Here is a 24,393-nt window from a genome sequence, read left to right on the forward strand (position 1 = left end):
CTAATATTTCTTGCAAAAAATATATTTTTACACTGTTTTATGATTTTAATTTCTGAATAAATCCCATATATTCAAAAACTTGGACAAAACATAATTTTCAAAATGTTTAGCGGTTTGCAACCTTCTACAAAGTTGTTTCTTGTCTTACTCATCAAAATGTGCAAACATTTTGATGAGTAAATGACACATGAAACACATCATTTGATAAGTTTTCTGAACTGTTAGTATAAAGTTTCCAATAAATAATAAAGGAATTTAAAACCAAAAAACCTAAAATAGAGATATCTCAGAAATCTCCCGATGAAACATTTCGCTCTTAGAAGCATTGGAAAGCTGAGAAAATTTCCTATAAGACACATTTGAAAGTAGCGATGACTATTTTTTCCTGATAAGGTTGTTCTAGAAAACACGCCGTGAATTCCTATTTTGAAGGGGTTTCCTGTGGGTTTCCTAATAATATTATAAATTTTTATTTTTTCTAAATAAATTATTTCAAGTGCCTTCCCCATTTACAAACAACTCCGACACTACTCTGCTGACTTCGTACTTTGACAGATGGACCCAATTTTTTTTCTCTCTCTCGCGACGCAACGGACACAACCCCCTTATTTGACGTCGACGTCGCAGCTTTTGTTTTCATATCTCACCACCACCACCAACACCACCCACTCTGACGACGACGATCTCCTTTGTTTTGTGTTGCTTGAGCAAAAAGTCGAATGCGCAACAGAACCAGCAGTGTCGATCGTTTCTTGCTGATTTAGCAGATATTTCTTGGTGATTCATTGGTTTGCGGAGCGTGCAGCAGCAGTAGCGAATGCGAAGCAGCCCCCAATGATATGCCTCGGAGCGCCCAAGAGGAGTTCCCGACCTGGGTAAGTCTTGAAAAAAGTGGGCCACGGAAGTGTTTGTGATTCATGGCGATTGTTTTTCCTTCAGGTCGGATTCGTGTTTATCTTCAATTTGATCGTTGGAACCGGAGCGTTAACGCTCCCTTCCGCCTTCAGCCACGCGGGATGGGTTCTGGGCTCGGTGTTGATTGTGGTGCTGGCCTTTGCCAGTTACATGACCGTGACGTTCGTGATCGAGACGATGGCCTGTGCGAATGCCATTCAGAATTGGAAGCGGTTGCAGTTCATCAAAAGGGACCGTGTCCTGGAGCACGATGAGGACAGCAACGTGGAAACGATGACGGAACCGTTGCTGGTCGGTGGTGCTGGTTCCGGCTCTGTGGTGGACGATAATCTGACGGACGCGAGCGTGGAACACATGCCGCTGAACATAATGTACTGCCGGAACCAGTATTACAGCCTGTCGAGCAAGATTGAGCTCGGGGAGATGGCGAATCTGTTCTTTGGCCGGGTTGGACGGTTTCTGTTTTACTTCTGTCTGGCGGTTTATCTGTACGGAGACCTGAGCATTTACTCGGCGGCCGTGGCCAAAAGCTTGCGGGATGTAATCTGTGTTCACAACCACTCGGGCAACGACACTGACGGCGACGACGTGACGATCCGCTGCTGGGAGGACAGCGCCCTGTCCCGGTTCGACACGTACCGTCTCTGTTTGATCGCGTTCATCGGCGTGCTTGGCCCGTTTGCGTTCTTCAACGTGCAGAAGACCAAATATCTCCAACTGGTGACGGTTCTGTTCCGCTGGCTGGCCTTCACCGTGATGATTAGCATTGCCGTGCATCGCCTCTTTGCCGCGCAGTCCTCCCAAGACCCGCCAATCATCCCCAAGCGGGCCGACGTCAACGGCATTCCGTACCTGATCGGCACCTGCATCTACTCGTTCATGTGCCATCACTCACTGCCCAGTCTGCTGACGCCGATCGCCAACAAGCGCAAGCTCAAATCGCTCATCTCGGCCGACTACGGACTCATCGCCGCGTTCTACCTCTCCCTAGCGCTCACCGGAATATTCGCATTCGCTGACATCAAGGACCTGTACACGCTCAACTTTGTCCCCAACTCGGACCAGGACAGCGGCTTCCTCAAAGCGATCGAGTACTTCCTCGCGCTCTTCCCCGTCTTCACCCTGTCCGCCAGCTTCCCGATCATCGCCATCACCCTGCGCAGCAACCTCCAAACCCTCTTCCTCGACACGACCCAACTCGAGTCGTACAACTTCTTCCTGCGGCGCGTCTTCTTCCCCCTCCTCGCCATCCTACCCCCCATCGTGATCTGCTTCTTCACCGAGAGTGTCATCTCGCTCGTCGGTTTCACCGGATGTTACGCCGGAACCGGAATCCAGTACCTCATCCCGGTGTTTTTGGTCTACTCGGCGAGGCGCACGTGCGAGGCCATGATCGGCCGCGGCATCATCAACGACTTCCGGAGCCCGTTCAAGGGCAACTTTTGGCTGGTGGCGATCGTCAGCTGGACTGCGGCGTGCCTCGTGCTCGTCACGATCGATCTCATGAAGTGAATGGGCAGGTGTGTGGGCAGGTGAGTTTATCATTATTATTATTTTTTTTGTTTTATAATTTAATTTAAATTTAGCATAGGAAACATTTCTTTTAGAAAACCTCGAAAATGTCTAAGAAATTATCAAAAAATCATTCTGGTCTCGAAAAATGCTACAATTCCACAAGTGTCTCAGTCGAGGTTGTTAATCGGCGGTAATCTTATCGCTGATAATGGACCGATAATTTGAAAAATCCTTCTAAAATCGACTTCATTCAACCATATCATGTTAAGTTTTCAATGCTTTCACGAAGAATATATTTTTTGAAAATGTAGTTAGTTTCAAAGTATAAATAGTTATTCAAAATTGTTCACAAATTACCGCATTTTTTCGAAAGTAAATTTCCATAATTTACAACATAGGTATCAACAAAGCGAAATTTTGTAAGATTTTTCACTTTATTAGATTTTTTTTAGGAAAATACCCAAATTTTCACAATATACCGTACTTTTAAAATACTCAAATTTTCAAAATATGCAATATGGGTGTTAAACGAAGCGAAATTTTGCATGCTTCAAACATACATTAAAATGTTGTATGCTTCATATAATTTTTTTTATAAAAATTTGACAATTTAAAAAAATTACGATATTTTGTGAAAATTTAGTGATTTACAAAAATAAATTAATAAAGTGAAAATGCATTCACAATTTTGCTGCATTAGCAAATCTTTAAATTTTGAGTATTTTTGAAAAATACGGTATTTTGTGACTTTTTTAGTTTTTTAACGAAAAAAACTTTGATGAAGTGAAAAGATTTGATACTCATGTTTCAAATTTAGAAAATTTTAGTATTTTCGAATAATACGTTATTTTGTGAAAACTTTATTATTTTCCTAAAAACTCTAATAAAGTGAAAAAGCATAAAAAAAATGTCGCTTCATTTGGTACCCAACACATATTGTAAATTATAGAAATTTGAGTACTTTCAAAAAAATGCGGAATTTTGTGAACAATTTTGAGTATTTATACTTTGATGAAACTTTGTCCATGCATTCCCTTTGTCAAAAGAGGCCATTTTGCATTATTAGTTTTTCCGAACAAGTCTCCCTAAAATTTTGCGGGCTGGTCTTACAAATTGAGTGTGTGTATTTATCAAAATCTGTATTTTGAGAAGGACTTTTCAAACTTTTGAAGAATAAAAGGTTCCTCAAAAAAAAGTTCATCTCGTCTTTTTTATATTTTGCAATTCAAAAATATTTCATAAATGAAAAGCGTCCCTGCAAACTATTTTCGCAAATCTCTTTGGCTCCGCAATTTTTTGTCTTTTTGGAGTGTTGTTCGGAGTGCATGTTGCTGAGATACTAACTCTTAAAGTTTATAATTTTGGAAAAATGATTTTCTCAGTGTCGTTTAGAACCCCTCTTTTCGAATGACGATACCTCGGATACTATTGGTTCATTTTTCATTGTTGAAAATGAAACGATGTTGATTTTTTCTATTCTTTTCGAAGTTTTTTTTTAAGTCAAGCATTTGATTAGAGCTTAAAACCACTTGGTATGGATACACTCAAACCCCGGTGGTTGGTCACTTTTTCGTTTGACACTTTTTTAGTTTGTACCCCGTTGGTTGGTCAAAATCAAACTAAAAAGTGACGAACTGTCACTTTTTACACAGCGCTCACGCACACTATCAAAACAAACCCTAGGTTGTGTGTGTGAACTCCATGTAAAAGGGGTGTCAAACTAAAAAGTGACCCCGTTCGTTTGACAACAGTTGGTGTCAAACCATCGGGGTTTGAGTGTATTTTTAAATGATGATGAAGATGAATCGATAAACTCCAAATAACAAAACGCTCAAAAACGGAAAGAAAGAAAGATGAAAGCGACTTTCAATTTTGAACCGTCTTGAGAAATTTATAATCTACTTAGTAGTTTGAAAATTTTACTTAGCATCACTGATTGCTATTAATATTTAAAACAAACAAGTTATAACAAAATTAAACAACCATATATTTAAAAATTAAAATTAAAAAAAATCTAAAACTTAAACATATTCAGAAATGAAAAACTGATTTTAATATTCCATGCCTATTTTTCAATTTTTTTAAACAAAAAGTATCACAAAATACTTTATAAATTGTTAATGTCATGCTACTGGAAGTGGTGGTTAAAAAAAAAAGTTATAAAATTCAAACAAAAAAAAAACACAAAAATAAAAAAAATAAAATTGGCCCGAAAAATCAAGGGAAATTTTTTTTTTTTTTCGAAAAACATCAAAATTTCAATGGAAATTTAAGTGCAATCAGCTGAAATTAATTTGCATGCATTCTCCTGCGTTTAGAATCATTTTTAGTACGTTTGGGTCGATTTAAGAATCTATTGAATTTTTGAAAATTATTATCGCAAAAAGTTTTTTTTGTTTTCTACAAATCTTACATTTTTTGAAAATTAATGATTGCAAAACAACTGAACTAGTGTAAACTGTAACTTTTTCTATGAAAATGTTGAAAATATGGCTTTCAATATTTATATATTTTTTTAACGGTACGGTATGTCCACGCATCCTTCCTGCCCAACGCAGTGGGGCTTTGTAGTACATTTCGGGTGTTCTCGAATGTACTGCAATTCAAGATGAAAACCATATTTTCGATTTCACCATTTATTTTGTAAAACAAAAATCAAGTATAAAATGATTTAAACAAAAATGATGAAATTAATTTGTTTTTTTTTCAGAATCTCCTCGCCATCTTAAAAACAAAGAAAAAAAAAGTAAAATACAACGGAATTCCGTCGCCTCCAGCGATAATAATAGTGAAAAAATAATAAACTGAAGAAAATAAGCTCTAAGATAAGAACGCACGAGACTGAATGTGTGCGATGACGCAGCAGAGAGGCATAAATAATTTGTATATGCGTGGGTGAATAATTTCTGTAGAATTCTGTTTTAGATTTTTTTTTTTTTTTTGCAGGGTTATTAAAACATTTCAGGGTAGATAAATTTGCATGAATTCGTTTTTGGACAAATTCCAATTGCTGGTCAAAATGTTAGTTTGTTTAGTTCCAAATAAAATGTTTCTTCAAGGTATTTTTAGGTTTTCGTTTGTTTTTAATGATTTGGTGTGAACGAGAGACAAATAATGTGGCGCAAATTACAAATAAAGAGAAGAACCTATTTTACAATATTTACTAGTTTACAGACAACAACTTAAGAAAACGACACAATAATCAAAAAAGGAAAAAAATCATCTGAATGTAGTTGAAATAAAACAATGTAAACGTTAATAAGAGAAAGAAAAATGCAACTTTTTATTGACCATCTTCATCACTGCTTTCCCTGGGCTTGCTTTTCGAGCTTTTCCTTCTCGATCGACGTCAGCTGCTCGAGCGTCAGCAGTGACACGCCCAGCTGGTCCTCACGCGTGAACGGTTGGGCCATCTGGCGGAGCCATCGTTTGGCCAGCTGCATCGCCTCCTCCGTGCTCAGGTTGCTGTAGTTGTCCGTCAGGTGTTCCTGGATCCACTTGGGCAGCTTACCACGTTTGTCCTGCCGGCTGAAGCGCTTGTCCGCGAAGATCATGATGCCGTAGTCGGTTTTACCACTGGAAGGGGGAGAAGAAGGTCAAATTTAAGCATCAAGAAAAGAGAGTTCAACCTTACCGAATGGCTCGTCCCACGCACTGAGCCGCGTGCCGCAACGCGTCAAACGTCAGGAAGTCATTCTCCCGGATCTGGAACTGGTCCCGCAGATAGTCCAACCGCGCCTTCAAAATCCTACTCTGCGTGTAAACATAAGGAATGCCAAACATCAACACTGCTCGCCCCAAATGATGATCAAAATCAACGCCCTCGGACACGCGACCCCGCGCGACCGCCAACAGAACCGCCCCGCGGCCACACTCGCACGCCTTCACGTAGTTCATCAACGCGTACGACGTCTCGGCGTTGTCCTGCGTCTCGATAAACAGCAGCTTGTACCGCAGCAACGTGTCGATGATGCCCTGGTCGTACCACGAAGCCACCACCGATTCCAGATACAGATAGGACGTGAAGAAGCACACGATCCCGTCCGGGACGGTTTTGGCCGTTTCCACCAGCAGCTGGCCGTAGTTGCGCGTGACGGCGGTGTCCTCGCGCGACTCGAACTTGGACGAGATGGCCACCTGGTCGTTGCCGCGGGCGACGATCTGCGAGAAGAGATTTAATATATTTTCCAATTTATAATTTTTAAATTTTAATGGATTTCAGAAACTTTAATTTGGGTGTGAATTCCTTTCACGAACGTTCAAAGCGTGTCCTAGAGTGTTGTTCAGTTAACCCCTATTTTCAAACGGCGATAGCTCCGGAACCACAAATCTTAGAAGGTCGGTCTTAAGCTCAATTTTGAGGAAATTGGAGGTAGAATCCATTTCCGTGATCAAAATTTAGATTAAGAAATGTGTGCTACCTGTATTGCGCAATTGAAAACTTTAAATGGCCGTATCTCAAAACAGCCCTATCTATTTTATAAATTTGACCTCACCATCGCATTTCCCTGCCAATTTTGCATAAGAATCACTTATTGACAGGAAGGAATATGTTTCGTTCCAGAGATATCGAATTTTAAAGTTTTGTGTTTTTGAGATTTTCAAGGTTATTACGGAGAAGTCGAAAAAAATACGCGCCAAATCCGCGCCGTCCCAAAACCCAATCCGCGCCATTAAAACAAATCGGAACAGACATACAAATTTTATTAATAATTTAAATTATATGAACAAAAAATATAAGTTTCAACATTCATAAATTTAGATCTAAAAACAAAATTAATTTGCGGCAGTTTGTACTCGATAATCCTCACCAAAGTGTCACTCAGAAAAATCGAAGCACGAAATTTTCATTATTTTCTTCTCAAAAATTTTCTTGCCTAAAAAATTACTCCAAAGTTATCAGATTTTGTGTAATCATAGATGGTGACAAAACTGGTATCATTTAAGAATTTAAAAATTTTGCAGTTTTTCATTTTGTAAAAGGTCCAGAATATATAATAATATAGGAATTTATGAATTTAATAATTAACGAACAAAAGAATTAAAGAATTAAGGAATTATAGAAATAAAGAATTAAAAAATTTATGAATTTAAGAATTTCAGAATTAAAGAATTAAAGAATTGAAGAATAAGGCTTTTTAGGCCCAGTGAAAAAAATATAATTTAACCCAAAAATGGGGAACTTCTCGTCACAGTGTGCTGATGCAAACAATGATCGAGCTTGAGCTGTCACAGTCCTGCAAAATATGTTGGCTGATATATCGGGCGGTCAGCCAAAATAACCAACTAGAAGACGCCTGAAAAAAACTTTTGCTAGAAAGAGATAGCAAATCTGATGCAAACAACCCCCAGCTGTAATGTAAACATACTTTGAATGTGTTAGTAAATTTCTGACTAGAAAGCCTTATTAAAGAATTAAAGAATTAAAGAATTAAAGAATTAAAGAATTAAAGAATTAAAGAATTAAAGAATTAAAGAATTAAAGAATTAATGAATTAAAGAATTAAAGAATTAAAGAATTAAAAATTAAAGAATTAGAGAATTAAAGAATTAAAGAATTAAATAATTAAAGAATTAAAGAATTAAACAATTAAACAATTAAACAATTAAAGAAATTAAAGAAATTAAAGAATTAAAGAATTAAAGAATTACAGAATTAAAGATTAAAAAAGTAAAAATAATCAAGAATTCTAAATTATTGAGAATTGAAAAAATAAAGGAGTGAAAAATTAAAAAATTAAGAAATAAAAAAAACAAATGTCTCAAACATTGAATGATAGGAAAAATCAGTGTATTACAAAACTACGAATAAAATTTAAAAAAAAATAAGATTGAGGAAATAAAAGAATTGAAAAATTGAAGAATTGGTATATAAAATAATTAAAATATCGAATTAAATAATTTAAAAAAAGAATTAAAAAAAGAATAAGAAATATATAGAGAAATATAATTGTAGAACAAAACAAAATTAAGCATCAATGTGTTTAAAAATAGTATGAGCCACGTAAGGGAAGGTAGTGTCTCATCACAAGCTGGACCTTATAACTACACCTTAGGGAAGGAGACCTATGGAATGTTACCATTAACCTTAACATATAAACATTAAGGTAAGAAATAGCTACTGAATCCGCTTTGTAAATGCTGCTCCGATACTCTTCATGGGTCATGGGAAAAACTTACTTAATTCAATGGTATTAAAAATAAGGAATTAAAGAATGTAAAGAATGGAATTTAAAGAATAAAAAAGTAAAAATAAAACAGATTGAAAAAAATTATAATTCAACAATTTATCAATTTAAGAATATAAGAATTTTAGAACTTAAAAGTGCAATAATTCAGGATTTTAAGAATTTAGAAAATTAAGAATTTAAATATTTAAGAACAAAGCAATTTAGCAGCAATTAAGAATTTAATAAATTTGGGAATTCTCAAATATTTAACATTTGTAATTTTAGAATAAAATCTACAATATAAAATTAATAATATATTAATATTTGAAAAAAAAAAGAATGTAGGATCTAAACAATTTAGGAATTTATGAATTTATGAATAAATAAATAAAGCAAGATAAAATTAAATGATAAATTTAAGAATTTTAGAAAATATTTTTTTTTATAATTTCTAGATAAAATTTTCAAAACAACCTCATGGGTTTCTTATGCAGATAGGGCCTTTTGAAAATTTAATCGAGATTTGATAATCCTAAAATTTTCAATATTTGGAATTTTAGAAAAAAAATTGTGCAAATTTTAGATTTCTTTGTTTTTTTGCCACCTTAAATAACGAGTTTCTGAAAAATCCATAGATTCCAGGAATCGATTCCTTTTTTTTTAAAAAAAAAAGGAGGAAACTCACCATCGGCAGCAGACACGGCCTGGCCAGCGTCATCGTGAACGAACTCATCACCACCGGCTCAAAGTCCAAGATCTTCGGGTACATGTCCATCGGCGAGAGCGTTCCCGACGTAATCACAACGCTCTGAAAGCGCTGAAAGATCGGCTTCATCGCGATCGACGAGTCCATGCAGCTCAGGTGCATGATCGGATTCGACACCGTCGGCGTTTTATCGTCAAACGGTTCGATGATGATCGTGAATCCTTTCGTGTAGCTTGAAACCAGGGTAGCGAATGAAGTGATCACCGTCAGCGGACCAAATTCCGTTAGGTCCGTAATCTCCAGCGTGCGCAGCAGCGACGACAGCCGTTCCGCACAAAACCGCAGCGGTTTACGCTCGATGCAAACCTTCTGCTGAATGTCCTTCAAAAAGCCGGCCGGACTCTCTTGAACGACGTGCTGCACGCGAAGACGCGACTTTATGTACTCGATGAAGCGCTTCAGGAAGCTGAGGAAGTGATCGGCGTTGCGGATGTTCCCGGGAACGACCTCCTTGAGAATTTCCGACGGGAGGGCCGGGTTGGCGAGGACCATGTCCGTCTCGCGCTGCATCGCGGCGTCCTTGAGTCCCTGTACCAGCCGGAGGTACTCGTCGTTGAGCCGTCGCCGGTCGTCGTCCTTCATTCTGTGGGAAGAGAATCGGTAAGATAAAATTTTATAAATTCAAACATTTAGTTTTAACTCACTCTGCGACGTATTTCTCCAGCGTGTGCACTCCGGTCGTACTTTTCTCGATCAATCGACGGTTGATCTTGACGCTCATCGAGTCCACGCAGACGTTGTCTGTAGAGAAATAACGAGCGGTTAACTAAAATTTAGCAATCGCGCAAGAACTCCGTCCTCACCAATGTTATGCGCCTCGTCGCAAACCACGACCGACTCGCGGCACAGCTCCTTCGAGACCACCTCGGCAATCTTCGGATCCAGCAGGTAGTGGTAGCTGTACACTACCACGTGCGCCTGGTTGATCGCGAAGCGCGACATAAAGTACGGACACCAGTTGCGCTCGCGGCCAAACTCTTTCATGTCGTCGATCGAGTAGACGCCGGGTGGAAGCGTCGTTTCCTTGCCCTCCGCCTGGAAGCCCTCAAAGTACTGACAGATGGGCACGGAGTCGTCGGTTGCGGCCCGATCTCGCACGTAGCTCGCCGTCATGCCGTAGCACTTGGCGTCCACGATCTTGCCGTCGCGCTCCTTGCTGACCTCCGAGTGGATGCACATGTTCTTACGAGAGGACAGCACCAGTCCGGTGATGTTGGGCATCACGCCCGTTTGCTTTTCGTAGTAGTTCATCAGATGTTTCAACTCGGCGATGACCTTTTCGATTTCGGGCACGGTACGCGAGCAGTAGATCAGCTTGCGTACGATGTGCGGGTTCTCCATGATGTACGCGACGATCAGCGAAAGCAGCGTCGTCGTTTTGCCCGTCCCCGAGGGCATCTCCAGCAGGCAGTGGCCCTTGGCGTCGAAGGTGCGCTTCAGCTCCAGCATGTACGCGTACTGCTCCGGGTAGATGTACTCGTACGGGAAGTACACCAGCAGACCGTCGACGCTTATCCTGGGGGAGGTTTAGGTTTCTTCATCATTTCAAACCATCTAAATCTATTTTTTTAGTAACACTTGAATAAAAATTGTTTAAAAATTGATCACAGCCAATTTCTATCAATTGTAGATGTGTTTGATCATCATATTCCCGAGAGCCAGGAATAGTTCTATAACTATAAATATTTATGATTTCACATTAATGATTCACAAGGTACATAAAGAAAATAAAATAAAAAGTTTAGTAAGATACATTGGACAACCGTTCAAAAACAGGTTATGCTTCAAACCATCATTCCAAACGATGACAAAATCCTCCTCAACAATCAGCAAAACCGATCAACTCCGGAACAACCTTGCGCTCTAGACCTTTCCAGCGATTTTTGAGGTTGAGACGATCGAACGCCTTTTCATAATAAACGAAAACCAGGTCAAGAGAATCCAGAAATTCGATGACTTGTTCGAGTGTGACACGAAGTGTCGCTATGTGGTCCACACATAACCGGCCGCATCGGAATCCTGCTGCTGTCGAAAAGTATCGTCGATCTTCGATTTGATTCTGCACAAGATCACTTTGTAGAGAACCTTTAGAATTATGCGCAGCAGCATGATGCTACGGCAGTTGTCGCAGTTGGAAAGGTCCCCCTTGTTGGGAAACTTCACTAAACTGCCCTGCATTCAGTCAGCCGGAAAAGTGACGGCGTCCCAGATTTCGCTAAATAGCCGAAGCAGCATCCGAGCTGACAGCTGGGCTGACGCCTTGACGTTTTGAGCATTTCAGCGGAAATCCGATCTATCCCTGGCGCGTTTCCAGACTTCATACACCTCACGGCTTCCTCAATCTTTTTCAGCATAGCGATGCCTCTGTGCTCTCTTGTACTAAGCTTGCTGGGTTGGTTGATGTCAAACCATCGGGGTTTCAGTGTAAAGTTTGGACAAACAACCCAACTAGATTTTTGTGCAACGTGCCGTCTCTAGTTGACTAGTGTTTTAAAACCCCTCTTGGACAAATATTAAAGTTCTTCACTTCGAAACAGAATAAATCACCTCATGTTAACAGATTTTAGTGCATCAAAAACTCTAAAAATTCAACTTAAATTTGCGGTACACGACACAACACACCGCAAAACGTGCTTTGTTTACAATCAACTAAAGTTTTCGCTTTTGACGTTTCTCTCGGAGACCGGCCGAGCACAGCGTTGCCAGTTCAACTCCGACAAAATTTAATTTCTTGTCAGGAGTTTTTTTTTGTGGTCGTTCAGCATCACCCTCACAGAAGTAAAAAAACGTAAACAATCCCGTGTTGGGTGTGGGAGGATTGTGGGTGGGATATGGAGAACTCGAGCCAAACATTTCATTAGGGCACAAAACCAAAACGTAAACATTCGGGATTATTCCACTATTCCATTCATTAGTACACTCCCTACATGCCCTCCAAGAATCAGATTGATAACAAACAATTTCCTATTGAAAAAATCAAAAACACAAAAGGGCCCATAACAATGTTCACTCCGAACCAGAAAAAAAGTTCAATTGTGCCCTTTTATTTTTCGTTAGTTTTTCGTAGTTGAGGAACTTTCTATGATATAAAGTGAACTTTTCATACATTCTTAACACTAATTCACTTCAAAACAACGTTTGGTTTACGTTTCACCAAGGATTTCTGCAGAAAAAAACTTCGTCGAAACACAATATTTAATACGGTCCCGCGGATGCTGTTCAGTGCACTTTTGAAGAATTTTTATGTTTCACATGCCTTATTCTCACCATTCGATCACAAAACATCACTAATTAACATAATGTTCCCTGAATTCCTCATTATTTCTAACTGAACAAAAGGTCCCATAAACATCATTCAAAACAACAATCCGGTGACAGCGCTTTAGTGCCCTTTTAGTTCTCTTCGAAATTGCATTTAGAAAGGGCCCATTATGAACAGCAGTTGGAAAGCTAAAAGGGCCTAATAACGAGATTTTTTAAAATTATGAGTTTTATTGTGAAAATCAACTTAAATTAAGAAGCAGTAAAGCAGAGTTGAGGATAATGATGTGTTTTATCGAATCATCAGTAAAAATACCATCAGTCAAGCTTATTTTTTAAATAGGAATTGAAACAAGTTGTCCATTTTTTGCAAGCGATTTTCTCGAATCGCGGTTTTTGCTTTTGTGCCCTAATGAAATGTTTGGCTCGAACTGTCAGAGAAAACTTTTTAAAATTTTCAGACAAACAGGTTGTGAATCACAGTGCGGTGCAGGATTTTTGGTTTTCCGGGCGAGATTTTCACTGAATTTCAACGCTAAATGGCAATTTTGTTGTAAATTAAGGTTAAGTTTGTGGTTTGTTGGAATAGTTTGTTCAAAAAGTGCGACGATTCAGTCAGATATGCGTGTTTTGCGGCTTTAGAGAGCACTAATTAAATTACCAAAATTATGTAAGGGAAAAGAGTGTTGTTATTGAAGTTTGCAGCATTTCACAACAAGTCCTTTAAAGGTAAACTGAATTATTTGAGGGTTTCTTTGTTTTTAATAAGTTAATTTCCCACAGAAAAAGGTCAGGATGCTTCCCCGGATCTGCATCAAGTTCAAGCTCAAGTACGTGGCCTCGGCGGTGCTGGCCCTGCTCACGCTCGAGTACTTTGGCGCGTTCACGCACATGTTCGAGGCGGATTTCGAGCAAACGTTCAGCTATCCCCTCGAGGGGGACATCCTGTCGTACGTGTACCAGCTGCGGCATGGCCAACGACCGGCGGTGGAACCGATCAACGGGTACAACTACTCCTACATCACCGACTGCCAGCACAAGTGCCGCGAGGACGACCGGATGATTGCGCCGCGGCTGGTCTTCATCGTGAAATCCGCCATGGAGCACTTTGACCGCCGGGTTGCGATCCGCAAGAGCTGGGGCTGGGAGAAGCGCTTTTCCGACGTGAAGATCCGGACGGTTTTCGTGCTGGGACGGCCGGCGGTGCCGAACCGGAGACTGCAGTCGCTGATTGATTTGGAGTACGCCAACTATCGGGACATTGTCCAGGGTGACTTTGTCGACGCGTACTTTAACAACACGATCAAAACCATGATGGGCTTCCGCTGGGCCGTCAGCTACTGTCCGCGTGCCAAGTTTTACATGTTCGCCGACGACGACTTTTACGTGTCGTCGAAAAATCTGCTCAAGTACGTCCGCAACCCGGTCAACTATCCGGAGTACCTGGAGGAAACGGACGAAGCCCTGCGCAAGCTGGCCCGCCGCCTCAGCCAAACCACCGTCAACAACTCGAGCTCGAGCGACAAGAGCGTCGAAGAACCAGTCTCGAGCACGAACGGAACGAACCTCCAGCAACACCGGAGGAAGAAGCGACAAATCCTCAACATGGACATGGAGCTGCCGAGCGACGTGAAGCTGTTTTCCGGGTTTGTGTTCCGGTCGGCGCCGCACCGCCATCGCAGCAGCAAGTGGTACGTCTCGCTGGACGAGTACCCGTGGCACATGTGGCCCACGTACGTGACGGCCGGGGCGTTCCTGGTGTCGCACGAGGCGCTGTTCGAGATGTACTACGTCAGCATGTACACGAAGCACTTTCGGTGAGTTGGTTGAAGGCTGGTACGGAGATCGGGAGGAACACAAAACGCAATATAAAAAAACGCGCATGGAAAATCTAATAATTTGGATTTGCATGTGACTTACAAATTACAAAGCTATCAATAATTCTGAAAATTCAGAATTTCCTTTTAATGCCGAATCTCAAAACGCAGAATCTTAATATTAAAAGGACGGATTTTGTTTTGCTCGAAATGAAGTAAACCTAGAATTATCATTGAATTGTCTGCCAGAACATAAAAAAATGAAAAAATCTAAAACTCGAAACTTTTGAAATTGAAATTTAGAATTTTAATTTAAAAATTGGCCGTTACAAATATTTTTCAAAGTTCTCAAATTAAAAAAAAAAATCACAAAATTTCAAAATCAAACTTCAAGAAATTCTAAATTTATAAATTTAATAATCAGGTAAACTAGAAATTAAAATTTTAAAAGCTCATAACATCCGAAATTCATGAAAATGTCTGAAATGCCTCCAGAACCTCAGACCTTTTTGGAGTAAAATTTAGGTTAGAAAAAAAAATCCTTGATTTTTGAATTTTTAGTGGCGGAAATTTTATTATTTTTTGTTATATTGTTGTTTTTTTTTTTTAATTATAATTTCATAGAATTTTTCAACTATAGAATTACAAACTATTTGAATTTCGGATGCTCTGAACTATCCAAATATTGAATTTTACAATTTTGAATTTCCGAATTTCTGAGTTTTTAAATTTTTAGAATTTCTAAATTTTGAATTTCTTGAATTCTTGATTTGTTAAATATCCAAGTTTTGAATTTTATTATAGAAATTTTTTCATATGTTTTTGTATTTTGTATTAAGGGTTGTTAAATGTTAATTTTTTCAATTTATTGAATTTATTAAACATTTTTTAAATTTATTTTATTTTCATATTTTAAATAATTTAACAAAAACTTAAAAAAATATATTGTACATAAGATTTTTTTTAAGTTAAGAAAAGTCACAACTTTTGAAATTTAGAGATACAAAATTCATAAATTTAAAAATTTTAAAAATTAAAAAAACTCAGGAATTTATAAATTTTAAAATTCAAAATTTGGATAGCTCAGAACATCCGAAATTCAAATATTTCGTACAAAAATTCTACCATTAAAAATTCAAAAATCAAGGATTTTTTTCTAGCTTAAGATATTACTCCAAAAAGGTCTGATTTTCTGGAGACGTTTAAAAAAAATCTTGAATTTCAGAGGTGCTGAACTTTCCAAATTTTTATTTTATTAATTTATAAATTTCGGATTTCTGGAAGCTTGAGTTTTTAAATTTCAATGTTTTGGATTTTGTTGTTTTCCTTTTTTTTTAATTTGAAACTTTGAATAATATTTGCAACAGCCAATTTTTAAATCATAACCCTAAATATCAATTTCAAAATTTTTAAGCTGTATTTCTTTTCTGCCAGACAATTTAAATATAATTATTGACTTTTTCCTCTGCTTTACTTCATTTGATAAATTTAAGGATTGAAAAAAAATGAGAATTTAAACATTTAAGAATTTTTAATTTTTTTAGTATTTTAAGAATCTTACGAATTTAAGACTTGTAAAAATTTTAAGAATTTTAAGAATTTAAGAAACTTAAAAAATTTAAGAATTTTAAGGATTTTAAGAATTTTAAGAATTTTGAGAATTTTAAGCATTTAAGAATTTAAAGAATTTAAGAATTTAAGAATTTAAGAATTTAAAAATTTAAGAATTTAAGAATTTAAGAATTTAAGAATTTAAGAATTTAAGAATTTGAGAATTTAAGAATTTAAGAATTTAAGAATTTAAGAATTTAAGAATTTAAGAATTTAAGAATTTAAGAACTTAAGAACTTAAGAATTTAAGAATTTAAGAATTTAAGAATTTAAGAATTTAAGAATTTAAGAATTTAAGAATTTAAGAATTTAAGAATTTAAGAATTTAAGAATTTAAGAATTTAAGAATTTAAGAATTTAAGAATTTAAGAATTTAAGAATTTAAGAATTTAAGAATTTAAGAATTTAAGAATTTAAGAATTTAAGAATTTAAGAATTTAAGAATTTAAGAATTTAAGAATTTAAGAATTTAAGAATTTAAGAATTTAAGAATTTAAGAATTTAAGAATTTAAGAATTTAAGAATTTAAGAATTTAAGAATTTAAGAATTTAAGAATTTAAGAATTTAAGAATTTAAGAATTTAAGAATTTAAGAATTTAAGAATTTAAGAATTTAAGAATTTAAGAATTTAAGAATTTAAGAATTTAAGAATTTAAGAATTTAAGAATTTAAGAATTTAAGAATTTAAGAATTTAAGAATTGAAGAATTTAAGAATTTAAGAATTTAAGAATTTAAGAATTTAAGAATTTAAGAATTTAAGAATTTATGAATTTAAGAATTTAAGAATTTAAGAATTTAAGAATTTAAGAATTTAAGAATTTAAGAATTTAAGAATTTAAGAATTTAAGAATTTAAGAATTTAAGAATTTAAGAATTTAAGAATTTAAGAATTTAAGAATTTAAGAATTTAAGAATTTAAGAATTTAAGAATTTAAGAATTTAAGAACTTAAGAACTTAAGAATTTAAGAATTTAAGAATTTAAGAATTTAAGAATTTAAGAATTTAAGAATTTAAGAATTTAAGAATTTAAGAATTTAAGAATTTAAGAATTTAAGAATTTAAGAATTTAAGAATTTAAGAATTTAAGAATTTAAGAATTTAAGAATTTAAGAATTTAAGAATTTAAGAATTTAAGAATTTAAGAATTTAAGAATTTAAGAATTTAAGAATTTAAGAATTTAAGAATTTAAGAATTTAAGAATTTAAGAATTTAAGAATTTAAGAATTTAAGAATTTAAGAATTTAAGAATTTAAGAATTTAAGAATTTAAGAATTTAAGAATTTAAGAATTTAAGAATTTAAGAATTTAAGAATTTAAGAATTTAAGAATTTAAGAATTTAAGAATTTAAGAATTTAAGAATTTAAGAATTTAAGAATTTAAGAATTTAAGAATTTAAGAATTTAAGAATTTAAGAATTTAAGAATTTAAGAATTTAAGAATTTAAGAATTTAAGAATTTAAGAATTTAAGAATTTAAGAATTTAAGAATTTAAGAATTTAAGAATTTAAGAATTTAAGAATTTAAGAATTTAAGAATTTAAGAATTTAAGAATTTAAGAATTTAAGAATTTAAGAATTTAAGAATTTAAGAATTTAAGAATTTAAGAATTTAAGAATTTAAGAATTTAAGAATTTAAGAATTTAAGAATTTAAGAATTTAAGAATTTAAGAATTTAAGAATTTAAGAATTTAAGAATTTAAGAATTTAAGAATTTAAGAATTTAAGAATTTAAGAATTTAAGAATTTAAGAATTTAAGAATTTAAGAATTTAAGAATTTAAGAATTTAAAAATTTAAGAATTTAAGAATTTAAGAATTTAAGAATTTAAGAATTTAAGAATTTAAGAATTTAAGAATTTAAGAATTTAAGAATTTAAGAATTTAAGAATTTAAGAATTTAAGAATTTAAGAATTTAAGAATTTAAGAATTTAAGAATTTAAGAATTTAAGAATATAAGAATTTAAGAATTTAAGAATTTAAGAATTTATGAATTTATGAATTTAAGAATTTAAGAATTTAAGAATTTAAGAATTTAAGAATTTAAGAATTTAAGAATTTAAGAATTTAAGAATTTAAGAATTTAAGAATTTAAGAATTTAAGAATTTAAGAATTTAAGAATTTAAGAATTTAAGAATTTAAGAATTTAAGAATTTAAGAATTTAAGAATTTAAGAATTTAAGAATTTAAGAATTTAAGAATTTAAGAATTTAAGAATTTAAGAATTTAAGAATTTAAGAATTTAAGAATTTAAGAATTTAAGAATTTAAGAATTTAAGAATTTAAGAATTTAAGAATTTAAGAATTTAAGAATTTAAGAATTTAAGAATTTAAGAATTCAAGAATTCAAGAATTTAAGAATTTAAGAATTTAAGAATTTAAGAATTTTTAGGATTTAAGAATTTTAAGAATTTTTAGGATTTAAGAATTTTAAGAATTTTAGAATTTAAGAATTTAAGAATTGAAGGATTTAAGAAAATAAGAATTTAAGTATTTAAGAATTTAGGAATTTAAGAATTTAAGAATTTAAAGGTTTTTGAATTAAAGCGTTTTTTGAATTTAGAGATTTGCGCGTTCCTTCTGATCTCCGTACTAGCAATGTGATTTTTCTTTAATATTCATTCCCCACCCTCTAACCAGCTTCGACGACATCTACCTCGGCATCGTGGCGCTCAAGGCCGGCATCGAGCCGCTCCACTCGGAGGAGTTTTACTTCCACAAGGCGCCCTTCCTCGGCCCGCAAAGCTACAAGTACGTGCTGGCCACCCACGGCTACGACAGCCCGGAGGAGCTGGTCAAGATCTGGAACGAGGTGCGGGCCGCCGGTTATGCCTAAGAAGAATTGCAAGAAGTCAGGAATTGAAGCGAGATGATCCCACTGAGATATGAAACGCTGGGCTAGCAAATTGATGCATTTTTTTTCTGTGTTTTTTAGTCAACGACATATTTAGGGTGTAACGAACGCAAGTTTTTTGATAGCAAGTTCTCTCTTATCAGTAAAACAGACTTAAGAAATATCGGTAGCAGTGTAGAATAGCGAGAACATCGATTTAGAGAGCTTTCTTCGAAACAAAAACGAGTCAGTTTTCAGACTTCCACTTAGACTGATGTGTGATAAAGGCGTCGCAGAACTAGAGAAGACATTTTCGTAGGAACTTAAACTAATAATATCAAACAATTAACGAGCATTTTTCAATTTCACACCAAAACTAAGTAGAATTTTTGTATTTATTCTCGATTCAAAGTTGGTTAGTGTGAATATGTGCCTATTTTGCTAACTTATTAAGAGGTTCGTTATTCTAAGTTATCATTAAATTGTAGGAAAAAATTAATCATAATGAAATAAACAACCATTCAACCAACTCATCCTACGTCGCTTCCTGCTTCATCTCCCGCTCCCCGTCCTTCTTCACCGACATCAGCAGGATGTGCATCGTGTCCACGACCTTACTATAGCCAGCTTCCGTATCGGCCAGTTTGGCTTCCTGCTCGTGCAGCTTGCGTCGGTTCTGCTCCAACGATTCGTCCAGCGAGTCGAGCTGGCGCTGAAGGTTGCCGATTTCCGTCTGAAGCGCGAGCCGTTCCTGCTGCTGGGTGGCCACCCGGTCTGCCAGCTTCTGGCGCTGGGTTCGCAGCTGCGAGAGGCATTTTACCATTTCCTGGTTGTGGGCCTGAGTTGGGGGTGGAATTGTTAATGATTTATTTTACTTAAAATTTGAACTGGTTGGTAATCACCTGAAGGCGAGCGGCGGCTTCAAACATTGTGATTTTATATTTGACCAAAACTACACAGGACAAGCTATTTACTTCAAACAAACAACAAATTACAATAAATTACAAAATTTAGCAGAAACAGTTTTAACGGAAAAAATGTTTGCTTGAGAAAGAACGTAAACAAACGCGAGTGAAATTCCGACACTTTTGACAGTTGGTTGCACAAAAACAAGCTACTCCGACAAAATCGATGAAAGGATTCTTATCACAGACAAATAGATGTGGTAATAGAGTCCTAAAGCCCTATGTCAATTGGGTCCTGAAATGAAGCTTAGATTGCTGATATTATTGTTTACAGCGATAAAGCTTATTTTTCTGAGTACAGTGACCCTTTGTACAACCACAAAGAGTTTAAAATGGATTTTTAAATCAATTTTGAAAAATTAACCTCGCGGTCCTTCTCGACAGAAAAGCTTCTACTTGACAGCTCGTTCCAAGGGGACCATAGTTGATCCATAGAAAAAATGTTGTCCTGTCAAAAAATTTGTTTACATTAAAATGAAAAAAAGTGATCAGAAATGGTTTTTAATCGTGTTTTTTACCGTTGTACATAAAAATTTACATAGGGCTTTAGTACCCAATTTTTATGTACAACGGTAAAAAACACGATTAAAAACCATTTCTGATCACTTTTTTTTTATTTAAAAAAAATAAATTGACTAGACAAAATTTTGTCGATGGATCAACCGTCGGATCAACTATGGTCCCCTTGGAACGAGCTGTCAAGTATCCTATAGGACCTTTATCTGCCAAGAAGGGACGTGAAGTTAATTTTTAAAAATAGAATTAAAAATCAATTTTAAATCCTTTGCTTTGTTCTCAGATAAATAAGCTTTATCGTTGTGAACAATAATATCACAAATTTAAGCTTAATTTTCGGACCGAATTATTAGATTCTATAATTCTGAGAATCCAAAAACATTCATTTCAATAAATCAAAAAATCCTATAATGGAAATAGATCAACAATCTTTTGAAAACCAATTTAAATGCTAAAAAATGCTAGAGAAAGCTGAGCGAGTTGTGGCGCTTTGACCACGGAAAATAGTGTCCTAGGCATCTGTGGAAATACAATGTCCCATCCCCAAGGGTCCCGGAACACCAAAACTTCTTAGCATGGTGGCTCCCAACGATTCGTAACTCAAACAATCAGGAACGTGAGCGGGGGATCCCCACGTTTCTTCCTCCCCTGTAGATTCAGAACTGTATTGCTGTTTGAACATTCGTGTTCAAACTCAATCCAATTCAACGAATCATCATTGCGGTTGGCCTGGCCGCTTTAACGTTTGTGATGTTTCAAAGCAAAGCCCCAATGCCACTGCAATTGTTAATAATGACAAGAAGAGTGCTAGGCGTTAATCAACCTGAGGCATTTTCCAGGATGCCCTGGCTGCGCTAGGGTTAGATAAGATTAGATTAAAGAATGCTAGAGGAATCTAGCTTTTTCTACTTGGATAATCAATTTTAGCATGTTTGGAACATACACTGAGCAAAACTCACACAGCGCATCGAAGTGTTTCGCACATGATCTGACCCTGCATTACAGAGCACTCAAATATCAAACGCAAAACAATCGAAATTGCGGTGATTGGCCAAGAAATAATTTCAATAGCCAAACACTTGAATTTTAAATGATGTTGAAAAATAATAGTATCTACAAGCGATATACAGGTTCTCGCTTGCTAGTCGTGAACGGTACCACTGCGCGGTAGGCCAGTTGAAAACGGGAGAGTTTTTTGTGCTACTCGTTCTAGCCTCGCTTCTAGCCATCGATAAAAGTCGCGCTAAAACCAATCAGTGAAACACATAGGGGGATGGCGTCGCTATTTTTAGACCACGTTTTCCACTTTTTCGCATCGAAACCGACTACTTTATCGACTTCATTTTGCTGGGCGAGATAGGGCGCCGTCTATTTTTAGATGATGACTCAGCACTTTTACACTCTTGCGCTTAAAAAAACCAGGTGGCAGCACGATGTAACGCCACGTCCCTATTAAATTCAAGTGGAAAATCACGTTGACTTTGATTAGTGTTTTGTGTAGGTCTTAAGATCAATTTCAAGTGTTTTCCTCATCACTTTGAATAGTTCAAGACAGTGGGACAAATTCATGAGCAAAACACTTGAAAAGCTTGAGCCACCCGAATGACAATAACGTGTCAAAAAATAACAAAAAGGTAATCGCCCAAACACTTGCATTTGATAGTGATTTGGATTGATGTTGAAACACAAACCAATTAGATCTATGATGTGGCTTTATTCAATAATTCATGTGTTTGGGCACTTGAATAAAAAGGGTGGCGTATTTTCAGTGTATGATTAAGGAGATATAAACGCTGAAAAATATTTTTTTGAATTTCAGAATTCTTGAGTGCTTGAACCTCGGCTTGAACCTAAAAATTTCTAAAGTTAAGAATATTCAAATTTAAATACACTCAATTTGAAATTTTTGATTTTTAAATAAGGCCGTTGCAAATATTTTTCAAATCACCTTCAAAGTCGGGGTGAAAAATCTGGGGGCTAAAGTATATTTTTTCAAAAAACTACAAAATTTAAATGGAATAGTAGTCTAATAAACTGAAAACATTTTGAAATGCATTTTCCTGCATTTAAAATAATATTTAGCATTTCTGTAATTTCAATTATAAAATATTTTTTACCCTACCCCCTCTTCCCCCTTGACTTTGACCAGAGTTGAGGGACAAAAATTGGACAAAAACTTAATTTTTTTTATAACGTTCCTAATCTTTTAAAAATAATTTTGGGATTGTGAATTTTATATGAGGTTTTCTAGGCCCAGTGAAAAAATATATAATTTAACCCAAAAAAATGACGTACTTCTCGCCACAGTGTCCTGATGCAAACAATGATCGAGCTCGAGCTGTCACATGTCAGCTGCAGTCCTGCGAAGTATGTTGGCTGACACATCTGGCAGTTGGTAAAAAAACAGCTAAAAGACGCCTGACAAAAAACTTTTGCTAGAAAGAGATAGAAAATCTGATACAAACAAACGTCCAGCTGTAATGTAAACATACTTTGAATGTGTTAGTAAATTTCTGGCTAGAAAGCCTTATAAAAACAAAAACAAAATGTCCAATTTCATGCACAATTAAAAAAACAACCAAAACAATAACCAAAATGTATCGAGAAATTGAAAGCGCAACATGGAGTTAATCATTCTGTGAAGTTTTCCAAGACAGTTGGGAATGTTTCACTCCATGTTACCGGCTCACACTCTCTTTTTATATCTCGGTACAAATATTCTTATTTTGGTTTACTTCTGTCAAAAATAAGTTAAATATGTATTAATGAGTCTATTTATTGTGTATTTTTTAAAATCATTGGCTCAAATTTCAAAATTTTTAAAAACCTCGTATTGAATTTTTAGAAGTCTTGATTTTTTTTATGAATCCATTTTGATTTTTCGGTTGATCAGGTTTAATTATTCCTTACAAAACTTCAAATTAGTTTTTTCTTCAATATTTAAAAAAATATATATATCGCATTGGGCCCACTGTACGAATAATCTCCCCTTTTAATCAGTGCTGCCAGCAGCATTAGCGTGACAGAACTTCATCGATTTCCAACAACAACAACAATTCTTTCATCGATCATGTTGTTCTGCAAAAGTGCCGTGTTGATGTTTTCTGGTGTTGTCTTCGCGGGTGTCGAAAAATGTTAACTTCCGTACCCTTCTCCGTTCGCGGTTCCGCTTGAAAGATCGCCCAAATTGTCCACCTTCCGGTCGCGCGTATCGTGTGTGTGAAATTCCGTGGCTAAACATTTTTGGTTACTGAAAAAAGGCAAGACCTTCGAAAGTAGTTCATCGACCGAGAGAGTGCTGCAATTTTTGACGTCGAGCGTCGGAACGTCAGACCCCTCCGGACGAGGTGCGGGAGGAGGAAGGTTCAGTGCGGGGGAAAGGCAGAAATCCGTGTGGTGGACGCCGCCATGTTCTTCGAGGTCTCTGCGCTGCTGCACAACGACGACGTTTGTTGATGATTGGCCTCGGAATACTCTTTTTTTTGTTGCAACATTTTTCGTGATTTGTGCGCGCCGCGTTATCTCGGATTGTTTACCGTTTGTCAGGTCGCCCGCGGTTCGTGACCGTATGCGAGTGTGTGTCAAGTGGGTGCGTTTGCCAAGTGGCCAATGGTTGTGATAAGGTGCGGACTTGGGTTGGCCACTCTTGCGGATTCCCGTTAGCTTTTGGTGTGTGTGATTTTTTTTTTCCTTTCTCGTCTGGGGCCTCTGCAGAAGAGGCCGAAACCAACAACGGCAAGAAAAACTAGCAGAAGAAGTGGTACACTGAAGGAACGGAGTGGCCCGGAACCGTTTCTTGGACCTACTCGTCAGTGTTGGACCTGTGCCAGTGAGGATTTGTCCCAGCTAGACGATCGGATCAGCGCCAGACGACGATGGACACCAGCGATCGAGGTAAGTCCTGGTTGAGGGAGAAAGAGATTGAGGAGGAAGACTGTCCAGGTGGCGGCCTGGGACAATTTTGGCTGGTTATTTTTAAAAGACCGATTTACTCACGGTGTGCGGTGACACCAATAATTCG

The 24,393-nt window shown here is 36.1% G+C and overlaps 4 protein-coding genes across 5 annotated transcripts; 2 read left to right on the plus strand and 2 right to left on the minus strand.

Annotated features, from left to right (window-relative positions):
• The first annotated feature begins 630 nt into the window (after positions 1 to 630).
• LOC120417049 (transmembrane protein 104 homolog) lies at positions 631 to 5,685 on the plus strand. Of its 2 annotated transcripts, none has more exons than XM_052709797.1 (3): positions 631 to 875; positions 940 to 2,435; positions 5,141 to 5,685. In XM_052709797.1, exons 1-2 carry the CDS (start codon positions 840 to 842, stop codon positions 2,425 to 2,427), a joined length of 1,524 nt encoding a protein of 507 aa, XP_052565757.1. In that variant the 5' UTR covers positions 631 to 839; the 3' UTR covers positions 2,428 to 2,435; positions 5,141 to 5,685. The 2 variants fall into 2 exon arrangements, with proteins under 2 accessions (XP_052565757.1, XP_039434936.1); XM_039579002.2 differs by having other exon boundaries at positions 632 to 875; positions 940 to 2,447.
• Positions 5,301 to 12,055, minus strand: LOC120417048 (general transcription and DNA repair factor IIH helicase subunit XPD). The gene is made up of 6 exons (XM_039579001.2): positions 11,914 to 12,055; positions 10,170 to 10,882; positions 10,011 to 10,107; positions 9,286 to 9,949; positions 6,065 to 6,591; positions 5,301 to 6,006 (listed from the first exon to the last, which is right to left on the minus strand). The coding sequence occupies exons 1-6, from the start codon at positions 11,916 to 11,918 to the stop codon at positions 5,730 to 5,732; spliced, it is 2,283 nt and encodes a 760-aa protein (XP_039434935.1). The 5' UTR covers positions 11,919 to 12,055; the 3' UTR covers positions 5,301 to 5,729.
• A 145-nt stretch (positions 12,056 to 12,200) lies between these two features.
• On the plus strand, positions 12,201 to 19,306 carry LOC120417065 (beta-1,3-galactosyltransferase brn). Its single transcript, XM_039579022.2, has 3 exons — positions 12,201 to 13,356; positions 13,411 to 14,444; positions 18,699 to 19,306. Exons 2-3 carry the CDS (start codon positions 13,423 to 13,425, stop codon positions 18,892 to 18,894), a joined length of 1,218 nt encoding a protein of 405 aa, XP_039434956.1. The 5' UTR covers positions 12,201 to 13,356; positions 13,411 to 13,422; the 3' UTR covers positions 18,895 to 19,306.
• On the minus strand, positions 19,247 to 19,967 carry LOC120417066 (uncharacterized). The gene is made up of 2 exons (XM_039579023.2): positions 19,794 to 19,967; positions 19,247 to 19,729 (listed from the first exon to the last, which is right to left on the minus strand). The coding sequence occupies exons 1-2, from the start codon at positions 19,818 to 19,820 to the stop codon at positions 19,427 to 19,429; spliced, it is 330 nt and encodes a 109-aa protein (XP_039434957.1). The 5' UTR covers positions 19,821 to 19,967; the 3' UTR covers positions 19,247 to 19,426.
• Positions 19,968 to 24,393: the final 4,426 nt, after the last annotated feature.

Source organism: Culex pipiens, chromosome 3, assembly GCF_016801865.2.
Source record: "Culex pipiens pallens isolate TS chromosome 3, TS_CPP_V2, whole genome shotgun sequence".
Lineage (NCBI taxonomy): Eukaryota > Metazoa > Arthropoda > Insecta > Diptera > Culicidae > Culex > Culex pipiens.